At 50.9% G+C, this 12,416-nt stretch overlaps 1 protein-coding gene across 2 annotated transcripts in view; it reads left to right on the top strand.

Moving 5' to 3' along the window:
• Nucleotides 1-12,416, top strand: part of PLXDC1 (plexin domain containing 1) — a 71,294-nt gene that overhangs the window by 23,126 nt on the left and 35,752 nt on the right. For both annotated transcript variants that reach the window (XM_074342918.1, XM_074342917.1), the window contains exons 3-7: nt 4,075-4,218; nt 4,497-4,566; nt 5,168-5,290; nt 5,929-6,047; nt 7,020-7,119. In XM_074342918.1, coding sequence (XP_074199019.1) covers nt 4,075-4,218; nt 4,497-4,566; nt 5,168-5,290; nt 5,929-6,047; nt 7,020-7,119 — 556 coding nt within the window. The remainder of the gene's footprint in view (nt 1-4,074; nt 4,219-4,496; nt 4,567-5,167; nt 5,291-5,928; nt 6,048-7,019; nt 7,120-12,416) is intronic.

Genomic DNA, 12,416 nt, shown 5'->3' on the forward strand with positions numbered 1-12,416 from the left:
GAGGGTATAACGGGGGCATCGGGAAGGCTCTCTTGAAGAAGTGACCACTGAGCTGAGACCTGAGGGATCAGGAGCAGTCAGCTTCTAAACTGAATGAGAAAGAAGTTTTTGAGGCACAGGAAGTACCAGGGTCCTGAGGCAGACAAGCAGTTGGTGATTTCAGGAGCTGAGAGCACAGAGGGCAGGGGGAGAGGCAGAGGTGGTGGGTGGGGGCAAGACTATCATGCATCAGGAAGAATTCATGTTTGCATATAACAGAGGGCTGAATCTGAGGACTTAACAAGCATCCCTCCAGAGACCCGGTTCTGTCCAGCTTTTTACTCCACCATCCTAAGGGCATGGCTCTTGTCCTTATGCTTACAAGATGGCTGTTGAAGCTCCAGTCATCACATATGCATTCCAGGTAGGAATAAGGAGAAGGGCAAAGGCAAGAGGAACAAGCAGTCATATTTGACCTTTTTCAAAAGGCTCCACTAGAACCTTCAGTTTATTCCATTAGCCAACCTGTGTCACATGGTAACCTTAAGACATCCAGGAAATGAGGTTTTTTAGCTGGGTACATTGCTATCTGCTACAAAATCAATGTTCTATTAATAAAGAAGAGGAGCAAATGAATATTGGATAGGCATTGTCTAGAGTTTGCTCCACAGGGCCCTGTAGATCATGGTAAAGAATGTGGCCTTCATTCTGAGTGCAGCTGGGAAGCCACAGAATATTCTAAGCCAGAGGTGACATGGAAGGGGGAGACAACTCAGGGTTGCCCCACTTGAGCCACAGCAGCACATATCTATGTCCATGTGTCTCCCAGGGCTGCCATAACAGAATATCACAAACTCGGTGGTGTAAAATAGCAGAAACTTATTCTCTTGCAGTTTTGGAGGCCAGATGTCTGAATCAAGGTGTCAGCAAGGCCACACTCCACTTGAAGGCTAGGAAAGAATCCTCCCCTGCTTATTCCTAGTTTCTGGTGGCCCCTGGCAATCCTTCGTGTTTTTTGGTTTGTAAATTGCATCACTCTAGTCTCTGCCCCTGTTGTCCCATGGCCTTCTTCCCTGAGTCCCTTCTGTGTCTCTGTACCTAAATTTCCCTCTCTTTTACAAGGATTCCTGTCATTGGATTTAGGGCCCATCCTAATCCAGTATGACTTCATCTTAACTTGAATACATCTGCAAAGACTCTATTTCGATATAAGGTCACATTCATAGGTACTGGGGGGTCAGGACTTGAACATAGCTTTATGTGGGACACGATTAAACCTTCTGTGCTATCAAAAGGACCAGAGTGCCACCTGGATGCTGCTTTGGTTCTGCTAGTCATTCACATTCCCCTCCCCCACAGATCATAAAAAGAGAGTCCAGAAATTAAGGAAGCAAGTTTACTTCCAAAATTTTGACCATACCAGGCACTAGTCCCTCTTTCTTCCCTTGTAAAATGGCAAAAAGGAAGGATCTGGGCTCCCTGCACAGGCCCCAGCTCATCTCGGCAAACACTTCTCAAGCAGCAAGGATTCAGGGACTTTGAACCATGGATACAGCGGTGACCTCGCCCATCCCTGTGTGTCAGGGACTCAGAGTTTGGTTGGGGGTGGGAAGCAGACATTTCAATGATGGGCTGAATTGTATCTATGCTTGGTATTCTTTCTTCGAGCAAAAGTTTAGGCTAACTGATGCCTTTTAATAAATCACTTCTTTTTTGGAGCTAATGGGGAGAAAAGGTGAGCTGTCTCCGTGGCTGTGGCCAGTGGTCGCCACTGAACCTAAACTGGCTTCGGGCTTGGGGTCCCACAGACTGTCAGGTGTGCAGTGTTGGTCGGGGCCCCCTGTTGCTTTTGCTTTGAGGTGGAATAAAACCCACTCATCCTGTGAATCCCAGGAAGCAGGCAGGCAGCCATCAGACTCCTTTCCTGGGCACCTTTGTGCACATCTCTTTGCATGAGTTGGTGTGCAAGGGGCATTGTTTCTTGGCACATGATTTTTTTGGGTTGTTATTTGGGTTTGTTTTTTTTTGTTTTGTTTTGTTTTGTTTTGTTTTGGTGGAAACTCCAGCAGAGATGGGTGGAGATAGGAGAGATGGAGACCCAGGGGGAAAAGACATGGCACCTGGTCTCCTGGGGAGTGGGGGAGAAGCAGAAGCTGAAGGGGCTGCTTTCTTGTGGGAGGCTGTGAGCTCAGGCATGAGCCCAGCTGCTCTGGTGCCCGTGGGCAAACTAGGGAGCAGTGCTTCCTCCTCTGGTCATCTTCTGGGACCCCAGGCTAGACAACTGAGGCAGCAATGGGAGGAAGCATCCTTGGCATGGGTACCCCAGGGCTGGTGGCATCAGGGTGGCCCCTTCTGGTGGCTTCATAAGTAAAACCAGAAATCCACCAAGCGGGGGCCCATGGGACTCTCACAAATTGTACCCCTGAGTACAGGATGGTGGAGGTCCTCAGTGGGCAAGTCAGGGAAAAGATCACTAAGAAGGTGATGTTTAAGCTGGGCATTGAAGAAGTAGGAATCTGCCCGGGGAGAAGCAAGAAGGTCATCCCAGGAAGGAGGGTCAGTGGGCAAAGTCATGAGTGACCATTGGTGGCCCGAAACTGTCAGGGAGTCCAGGCCGGTGAGTGAGTACACAGGATGCACAGGCTCAGGACAGGAGGAGAGAGAAGGTGGGGCTTGCCTCCTGTGCGACCTCATATGTCAGGCTGAGGTTTGAGTTTTGTCTTGAGGGCAGTGGGAGCCCCAGATGGCTTGTGAGTAGAGGGCTGTGGCCTCATCTGTGTTTTAGATTTGTTTAGATTTGTTTGTCCCTGCTAAGGATGGGCAGAGGGGCGGGCAGTCTAAGGCTGGAGGGGAGGAACCAGGCAGTGGCAGTGGGAAATGCTTCCGCCCTCAATGTTCCTTCTGCTCGTCTTCCTCCAGCCCTGCCCTGACCCCAGGGCCCCAGAGTGTGTTACTTGTCAGAAGAGCAGAGTCTGCCTCCCAGCAGGTGGAGAGAGCAGACATCTCTTGGCCCTACTCATGCTGAGCCCAGGGCAAAGGCTGGTTGGACAGCTGGCAGGTTGGCAGGGAGAACACGGTCTGCTGTGCTGTGTCTGCAGCCACTGCCACTGGACAGGCTGATTAATGACCCACGACGCCCGGGGCTCTGCACAGGTCAGTGGCCCCATTTCTGTGACAGTGGCCAAGTGGACCTGCCCCCTCTGCCTCCTTTCCTCCTACACTGGCGCTCCCGGATGGGCTGAAGTGCTAAGACAGTGCCTCCTCACCTGGCTCTTCCACTCTGCCTGCTGACCATTTCCTAGCCTCCTGTAAATCCTGGCCCTAAATACTCATGTGCAGGAGAGGTTTTACAGAATTAACTCTCAGCCTGCTGGGTCTGGCTTGTTCTTTATTTTGTCCCCACCTGACACATAGTAGAATTTATAAATATGTCTTAAAGGAATCATTGCTGTTTCTCTCCCCTTTCTTAACCCTCTAGTGACTAGTAGACCCTGTCCTATCTGTCTGCTTGAGAGTCTGTGTCTGTGTATTCAATCTGCATAAGTCCCACCCCCTCCATCAGACTAGCAATGTCTGAAGGTCAAGGATCTGTCTCCATCTTTAGACTGGTGGCTTCTGAGATCCAGTTTTTTTCTTCTCCCCTAAACTGGGTACTCCCCAGGTAAGGGGCTATGTCTCCACCTCAGTCTGGGAGCTCCCTGAAGACAAGGGCTCTGTCTGGGGCTGCCCTGTCTGTTTCTCCCTCATGACCGGATTGAGCTCTGCCTTGGGTGTGTTCTGGGAGGACTCAGGGGCTGTAGGAAAAGCCTCCTGGCCTGCCTGGGAATGGCAGGGCCAAGCATGGGTACAACACGTGTGGATTTAGCTGGGGCTAGAGCTGTTGGGGACATGGTGAGGGGCCAGGTGCTGAGTTATCTGAGGCCAAGGGGAGCCAAGGGGCTCCCAGGCCTAAGCCAGCTCTCTGGGCCACAGTCCAGCACCCTGGGAGGGCCATGATTCTTGTATCCAGAAGTCTGCGTTGGGGAGGTGCAGAGGCTGGCTCCTGGCACCCCGATCCCTCATGCCTCCTGTGGGCTCTGTCTTGGTTGATGACAGGAGGACAACCACAGCTACTATGTGTCCCGTCTGTATGGTCCCAGCGAGCCCCGCAACCGGGAGCTGTGGGTGGATGTTGCCAAAGCCAACCAGAGCCAAGTGAAGGTGCACAGAATCCTCTCCAACACCCACCGGCAGGCTTCGGTGAGTGTCCTAGTCCCTGGGAGCGCCGCCCTGCACTGAGGGGCTAGAGGCCAGCCCACCCCACCTGGTCAGTGGGCATGGCTGTGGCCTGAGGTCTGTTGTCTGGGAAGGTCGGGGTGTCCTGAGATGCTTGACCAGAGTTGGGGTGCCCACCTGTGGTCGTGGGGGCCTGCCCTGGACATGCTTGGTCCCCTGTCCAGACAAGCATGGGGCAGTGTGGGTACCCAGCTCCCTGGCCTGCAGGTTGGCCCGTGCTGACTCTCTCCCATCCCCTGCAGAGAGTGGTCTTGTCCTTTGATTTCCCTTTCTATGGACACCCTCTGCGGCAGATCACCATAGCAACTGGAGGTAAGGCCTTATCCGTGGGGCTGGGAGAGGGTTTGGGGATTTCAAGCAGAACTTGGGTCCTACCTGGGGAGGTTCCCTGGACACAGGGTTTTATAGATAGACTGGGGAGGGTCCCACATTTGACTCTCTTGGGACCCCACTCTCAGTGGGGAAGTAAGTGAGTGTTTCAGACCACATCCTTTACATCGACTGACTTGCTTGTCTGTGTGTGTGTGTGTGTGTGTGTGTGTGTCTCCCTCTGGGTCAGCTCAGGCCAGTGTGAGCAGTCCCTGTGATCCCTGTGTTTCTGAGTCTGTGAGTGGGAGAGAGGAGCCTGTGCTGAGAACCTGCATCTTGGAACCAGGCTTCCTGTTGATATGAGGAGCCCATCTTTGATTTCTGTACACTTTCCAAGGGACAGAGAGATGTGGGAGGGGCAGGAAGAATCTTCTCTGGTCTGAGGCCCTTTTGCTTCATACATGCCAGACCCAGAGTCCACCATGTGAGAATGGGGACAGAGGTCCAAGACTCGCTTCCAGCCCCGTCTACACTGCTCCTTCCTGTATGGGGAAGCAACCCCTCTGGGCCATCTCTGATTCATCTACACTTTTTCCCACCTCAGGTTTCATCTTCATGGGCGATGTGATCCATCGGATGCTCACAGCTACTCAGTATGTGGCCCCTTTGATGGCCAACTTCAACCCTGGCTACTCTGACAACTCCACAGTTGCTTACTTTGACAATGGTAAGATCAGATCTCAACATGTGAGTCACCCAACTCCAGGACTTCCTTGGTCCAGCCCCTTTAGAGGAGCCCAAGGCCCAGAGAGGGCAAGGGCTTGCCCACAGTCACACAGCAAGGCAGCCACCCCCCACTTTTCTGTATTCATTTCCCTCAGCTGTAAGATGGAGACAAAATGCCTGCTACCTTACAGGATCTGATGATAATGAAATGAAAGCTCTTGGCTCTTAGTAGAGGTGAAATAAATGTTAGAGACCTTTATTGTTTGTTACTCTCACCAAGTTGTCCCTTAAGCACCTACCTCCCACCCCAGGAGGACAGACGTTTCTCCTATTTCTCCTTTTCATCTCAAGGGGTGAGGATAGGCCAGAAGGAAGCAGTGTGCCTGGGGCTGGAGATGATCAATCATAGCACCTGGGCTGGGGGGAGGCTGAAGCAGGGTCTTCTGGTTCCTCTTCAGCTTGGAAGCCAGACTGATGTTTGTGGGCTGCCCAGCTCCTGCCTCCTGTCAAATTTGCAAACTGGCCCCATCATCCCTAAAGAAGCCCACCTGTGGCCCACTCACCTTGGCCACCACTTCTGCAGGGCCCTGCTCCCTGCACTTCCTTTCTGCCCAGCCTGGTCTCTGCTCTCCTTACCAGGGACAGTCTTTGTTGTTCAGTGGGACCATGTCTATCTCCAAGGCCGGGAGGACAGGGGCAGTTTCACCTTCCAGGCAGCTCTGCACCAAGACGGGCGCATTGTGTTCGGCTACAAAGAGGTGAGTGGGCCCAGCTGAAGAGATGGCTGGGTCTTGGGCACTTGCTTTCATTCAGCAAACATCTGCAGAGACCCTCCAATGCGCCAGACATAGGATGTGATGCTGGGGAACAGCAGGTAATAAGATGCTTGCCAGCCCTACCCCTGTGGTGGAGAGAATCTGGTGGGAGAGGATGCATCGTAATTGTGGGGACAGATGTAGAATTGCCATTGTGACAAGTGCTCCTAAACAGAAATGCCAGGAAAGCCTTTCATGGGGCTCTTTACCTGAACGGGGCCAGGAGAGGATCTCCCGAGGAAAAGAGCTGAAATCTGCAGAATGTGTGAGAGTTAAGGAAGCAAAGAGGAGAGTGAGGTGTGTTCCAGGAGCGAAAAAAGCACATGCAAAGGCTCTGTGGCACGACAGAGCATGGTTGGACAAAGCCCTGAAAGAAGGCAGCCTGGCTGGAGTGGGGGGAGTGGGGGCGAGATGGGCCAGGGGAACAACTGGATTTGCCTTTTAAAAATCACTCTGGCTTCAGAGTGGAGGACAGAGAGTTGGGGCTCAGAGGGAATGCTGGGAGATGATGTAGGTGAGAGGTGATGCCAGCTTGGGGGATGGGGGGGCAATGGAGAGAACTGGATGGATTTGGGAGCCAGCTAGCAGGCTAATTAACAGGATTGGGGGTGTATTAGATGGAGAAGGAGGGAAATGAAGGAAGGGGTTGGGGGAGGGGCGAGGGTGACTCCCAGTCCTCTTGCCTACATGAAGGTGCCACACACAGAGATGGAGAAAAGAAAAAAGGAAATGTGTTTGGAGATGGTGTGGGAAGACTGGAAATTTGGATGGGGCCCTATGGAGTTTGAGATGTCTTTGAATTCTCCAAGAGGCAACACCAAGTGGGCAGATGGGTCTGGAGCTCAGAGGGGAAGTCTAGGCTAGCCCAAGATTATCGGGGCGGTGGGGTAGATGGAGCCTCTTCTCCCGCTGCAGATCCCTATGTCCGTCCTGGAAATCAGCTCATCCCAGCACCCTGTCAAAGCAGGACTGTCAGACGCCTTCATGATTCTCAATCCATCCCCGGACGTGCCAGGTGAGTCTCCAGGGATCCAGCAGAGATCCCTGGATGGGGTTGGACTCAGCTCGGATTGAGCCAGGCTGGTGGGGGTGATGGTGGTGGCAGGGAGTGGACAGATGACGGAAGAGCTGAGTGGGAACTGAGGGAAGAAAGGGGGCAGAGCGAGTTCCAACTTTTCTTCATTAAAGCAGAGGAACCACTTTTTTGCAATAAAATCTCCAGTAGGAGGCACTGCTCTAGTGACTGAGAGGCAGGGGAGCCAGGGCCCTTCCACTCAGCACACCTTCCATTTAGAAAATCTCCAAAGATACCAAATGAGGGTTTATGAGTCCTTCCAGGACACAACCATAATTGCCTCCCCTCCCCAGATGATAGAAGGGGCATCACAGGAGACAGGAAAATTAGGTTTCTCTCCTGTCCCTGATCCCTGTGCCATCCCACCCCTCTACCACCTATTCCCCTCCCTGGAGGCAACCAGGGCTACCAGGTTATTTCTAGAGCTACAAGCCTTCGGGTAAGTATATGTACGTATATTTAACACAAATGATGGTGTATCATGCCCTCTGTTCTGCTCCTGAACAAAGTATATCCTGCCCATCATTCTACATCAGCACAAATCTCATTCTTTTCAATGGCTGTGTGATAGCCCATTGCACGGATAGACCTTAATTCAATGAGTCCCCTGGGGAATAGAATTTTCAGTTGTTTTAATCTTTCACTACAACAAATAATACTGCAGTGAATATTCTTGCAAATAGGTACCTTTATGTCCCTGTGTGAGTATTTCCATAAGATTAATTTCCACCACTTCACTTACCCCTTCACTGTCCCCCTCTGCACTCCCAGTGCTCTAGCGAATGGCTCAGACCCTGCTCCATTGCTCCAGTCAGCGTCTGCTCTGACTGGTTGGTTAATGCCCATACAGAGCTGGTTGCTAAAGAGTTTCACTATCACCCTGATTGTATTAGTTAGCTACTGCTGTGTAACAAATTATGCCAAGACTAGCGGCTTAAAACAACAAACATATTATCTCAGGATTTCTGTCAATCAGGAAGCAAAGCATGACTTAGCTGGGTCCTCTCTGGCTCAGAGTCTTTCACAGGCTGCCCTCAAGGTGTTTGCTAGGGTTACAGTCACCTCAATGATTGATGAGGGGGAAATCCATTTCCAAGAGTTTTCACGTGATTGTGGCAAGACTCCATTTCCCCCTCAGTTCCTGCCATGTGAATCCTCACAACATAGTAAATGAAATCTGTACATTTGTCCCTTTTCAAATAAGGACACAGAGGCTCAGAGAGGTGGACTGAATTTATTGTGGTCACACAGTAGAACTGAAACCCAAATCTCCTGTTTTTTTAAACCCTGGGGTCCACTATTGAGACTTTCTAAATCTGACCTACTCCCATTCCACCCAGAGGGGTGAATCCTTTCCTTTTCAGTTCCCCAGAAATCCACAGCCCTGTGTGCACACACCCCAGGCTATTTTGCAGGAAGGACAGTTCTTGGCATCCGTGGCCCTTTCCCCTCCCTGAGCATTACTGCACCATGGGGGCAGAGTCTATGCCTCCCTCAAGGGCTCTGTGGCCAGCGGAGTCTCAGGAAATGTGTGTTGGATCCAGCTGTTGAATGAGGGTGAATTAGAGGAAGTCAGATCCCCCGAGAGTGTCTGCATCTGAGGCTCCTCTGTGATTCTGGAATGAAAGGTTGTTTTAGAACAAGCCAGGGAGATTTGAGGAGGTGGGGTAAAGGAAGGGGGCAGGAAGCACAGCCCACCTGAAATAACAGGAGGGCAGCTGCGCCTGATCTGTGAGACTGGGAGGAGATGCAAGGGCTCTGTTGTGGGACGTGCTAGATTCAGTGACGTCAGATGCTGTTTGCAGAGATGCTGGGTCCACCAGCCGAGCGAAACCCAAGCCTGACCCCCAGATACTGCCCCGTGTCCAGTCTCCCTTCCCTCTGCTGCTCCTTCCTTCTTGTCACTCCCAGACAGATATGATCATGTCATTCTCTGGCTCCTTACTGCCTACAGCCTCAATTCAAAGTCCGTAATTTGGCTTTTAAGGACAATAGCCCACCTTTCCTTTTTTTTCCTTCCAGTTTTATTGAGAGATAATTGACATACAGCACTGTATAAGTTTAAGCTTAAGGTGTACAGATACTGATTTGACTTACATATATCATGAAATGATTACAAAGTTTAGTGAACATCCATCATCCCAGATACAAAATTAAAGAAATTTTAAAAAGATTTTTGCCTTGTGATGAGAACCCTTAGAACTTACTCGCTTAACAACCTTCATATATAACACACAGCAGTGTTAGTTATATTTACCAGCCTAGCTTTGTAGCCGCATCTCCAAACCCTCTTGTCACATACCACTGTCTGTCCCGACAGCACTGGTCCACTGGGGGCTGCCCTGTGTTCCCCAAACACTCCAAGGGCTGTCTGCATCTTTGTGACACAGTCCATAGTGTAAAAAGCCCCCCACCCCAATCCTGTTATCGCTTGGCAGAATCCTACTCATCCATTTGTCCAGCTCATATATTGCCTCCTCCACGTGGCAAAATTCCTGGCTTCCTCCTCCATCCCCCTGGCTCTTTGTTAAGAGCTTTAACATAGAACTTATGACACTGGCCTGCTCATCTGCCCTCTCCCCAGCTAGCTGCAAGCTCCTTGGGGGCTCTTTGTGGCCCCAGCACTTAGCCCAGTGCCTGTAGCAGGGCAGGTGCTGAAAAAATGAGTAAGAATTCAAGCGTGAGGGCTGAACGGAATGGGTGTAGCAGAGCCCCTGTCCTGTGCCCTCTGGTGACCCTAAGTGAGAACAGGAGCTGATCCTTGAGTTCAGGGGTGAGTGCTTTGATAATTGCATCTCTCTTTATCCGAGGTTTTTAGCTTGGGGATCCAGGCATAGACACTGGAAGGAATATTGAGGTGCGAGTGGAGCATATTCACGTATGTGCATTTTTCTGGGACAGTATCCGTGGCCTTTAGTGGGTTTTAAAATGGGCTACATCCTCTGCTTTGGGGAATGATAGCTTTTATGTGCTTAAGAGATCAGAATCCTCTGGTCTGACATTCAACCCAGCAAGTAGGGAATTAGTTTGAATTAGATTGAGCTGCAAATAACAGAAAATTCCAAATAACCATGATAGAAGTTCAGGGAGAGCCCTCTGGTCCACAGACCCTATCGTCACTGTGGATCTTCACATTATCCCAACCCACCTGTCCTACAGAATGGGTGGTGTCACTGTCCTGGCACCCAAGCTTGGCTCCCTGCCTGGGGTGCTGTGAGGAGCTGAGTTTATTCCTCACTCTTAAAGAATCCCTCAGCCACTGAACTGTCTGGGGGACCAGCTCCTCCCCCAGGCTCCAGACAGGTTCCTCCCAGCCCTGCCTGAGGGCAGAGGGAATTCTGCACAGTCTCATTCCTGGGTTTGAGGGAAGAAAATGCCCAAAACAGCCAGAGTTTCTCCTACCATTACTTCCTTATAGAAGCCACTCCACAGGCTTTGGAGCAGGGAGTCTGCAGAGTAGGCTTCGATGCAGAGAGAAGCTTCATGTGTGATTCGCGGCGTCTGTCTGCAGGGGCATGCCAAACGTGCAGGGTCGCTGGTACAGGCTTTATTTGACTGGAAGGGCCCTCAGGAATCAATATAACTTCCTCTGTTCATTTGTTGAAGACACCTTTTCTCTCGTAGACAGTATAAAAGCAACTTTAATGTAGCCAACATCAAAACTGATAGTGATTCTGATTTAATGGAATCGATTAATAAGGGATTTTCATTCCAAATGGTAGCCGCGCCCATTGACTGGTCCCAGAATGGCCTTGGATGACACTAACACTTGGGTCTTCTCCTTTACCAGAACTTCCCTTTCCTTTCAAAGGCAGACTTGAGAACAGAAATGTGGCAGAGGCCTGCGCTGTGCCTTAGTGCTGGGCTGCAAGGCAGGGGTTGGGGGGAGGCCCCGGAACTGACTGCAGAGGAGTGAGGACCAGCCAAGGGAGGGCGTGGCGGGTGGGGGAGGGGGAGGGAGGCACGGGTGTCGTCACCAGATCTGGCCCTTTATGTCTTCTCCTTGCTCCCGATAAAGGATCTTTTATGGTGCTGCTCTTCATTGCAGGTTTTTTATCCATCCCGGGGCCCCTCCTCTCCCCAGCACAACCCCACCCCCACCCACCCCTTTTTCACTTTTCTATTTTTCTCTCTACTCTGCTCGCTGAGTACTACTTGACTCCCTCCTCTTCTCTCTCTGCCTTTTTCTACTTTCTGTGCTGAGGAGGACCCTCCTGCCTCCCCTCCTGGGCCGAAAGCTCCTTGGAGTACAGGACTGTGTTCATCTCTCTCGGGTCCCCTGCTGGGGCTCAGTTCATGATTATGAAAAGAAGAACCAAATGAGCAAAGAAAGACTTGAATGAGTAAAGGAAAACTTTTTCCTGAACCACCATCTTTTATTTTTTTATATTGTAGCCACCATTTTGGAGGGAAGTTTGTGGCTGGACCCATCAGTCTGATTTCTTCTGACCAAAGCGACCCTGTCCCCCTGGTATCTAGTATTGAAACAAAGTGGGACATGCAAATCTCTCTTTTAAGCTGTGAACATCTCTTGGTGGCAAGGCAGGGCTTCCCGTGCCTGGACCGTAGTATTTCCGAATCTTTGGTGAGTCGAAGCAGAGATAAAACAGAACGTCTCAAACTGCCAGAAATGTGGCTCTGGGGCCGCCCTCTCGGTTCCAGAAGGGATCTGTTGGTCATGCAGACGGACGTCATTGTCCTTGGGTGAGCCCCAGATGTTGGCAAGATAATCTCAAGGCAAATAACACAGGCGGGGATGTTAAGGGTTCTGTTTATAGAGGAATAAAAATATTACCAAACCATACACTTAAACAAGTACAAGCTGGCAGTTAAAGTGAGCGAATCTTTTTAACCAGAAATTTGTTTCTACCCACCCACGCTCTTTCCTCTTCTGCCCTGCTGACAGGGCTGTGTTGGTTTTTAGAGGACATCTGACCATCTCTGACTGCACCCTCACTTAAGGCACATCCCCAGCTCTGCTCCCAGCTAGCTGGTGGGAAACCCATGCCTAAAGTCTGGTGTGGAATTTGCTGGGAGCCCCACCTTCCCCAGTATCTGTGCATCTCTAACCCTGAAATCAGCTCTCTTGACAAGTCTGTGTCTTTCTTCCTGCCCCAACCCTGACTCCCTTTTTCCTCCCATTTCACCTTCCTTCTCATCCTTGCAGATGGAGAAATTCTGGAAGTTTTGAACTCTAACTTCAGAAAGGGCAGGTCTGGCTTTCTGTGGTCCATCCG

Source organism: Camelus bactrianus, chromosome 16 (assembly GCF_048773025.1).
Source record: "Camelus bactrianus isolate YW-2024 breed Bactrian camel chromosome 16, ASM4877302v1, whole genome shotgun sequence".
Classification (NCBI taxonomy): Eukaryota; Metazoa; Chordata; class Mammalia; order Artiodactyla; family Camelidae; genus Camelus; species Camelus bactrianus.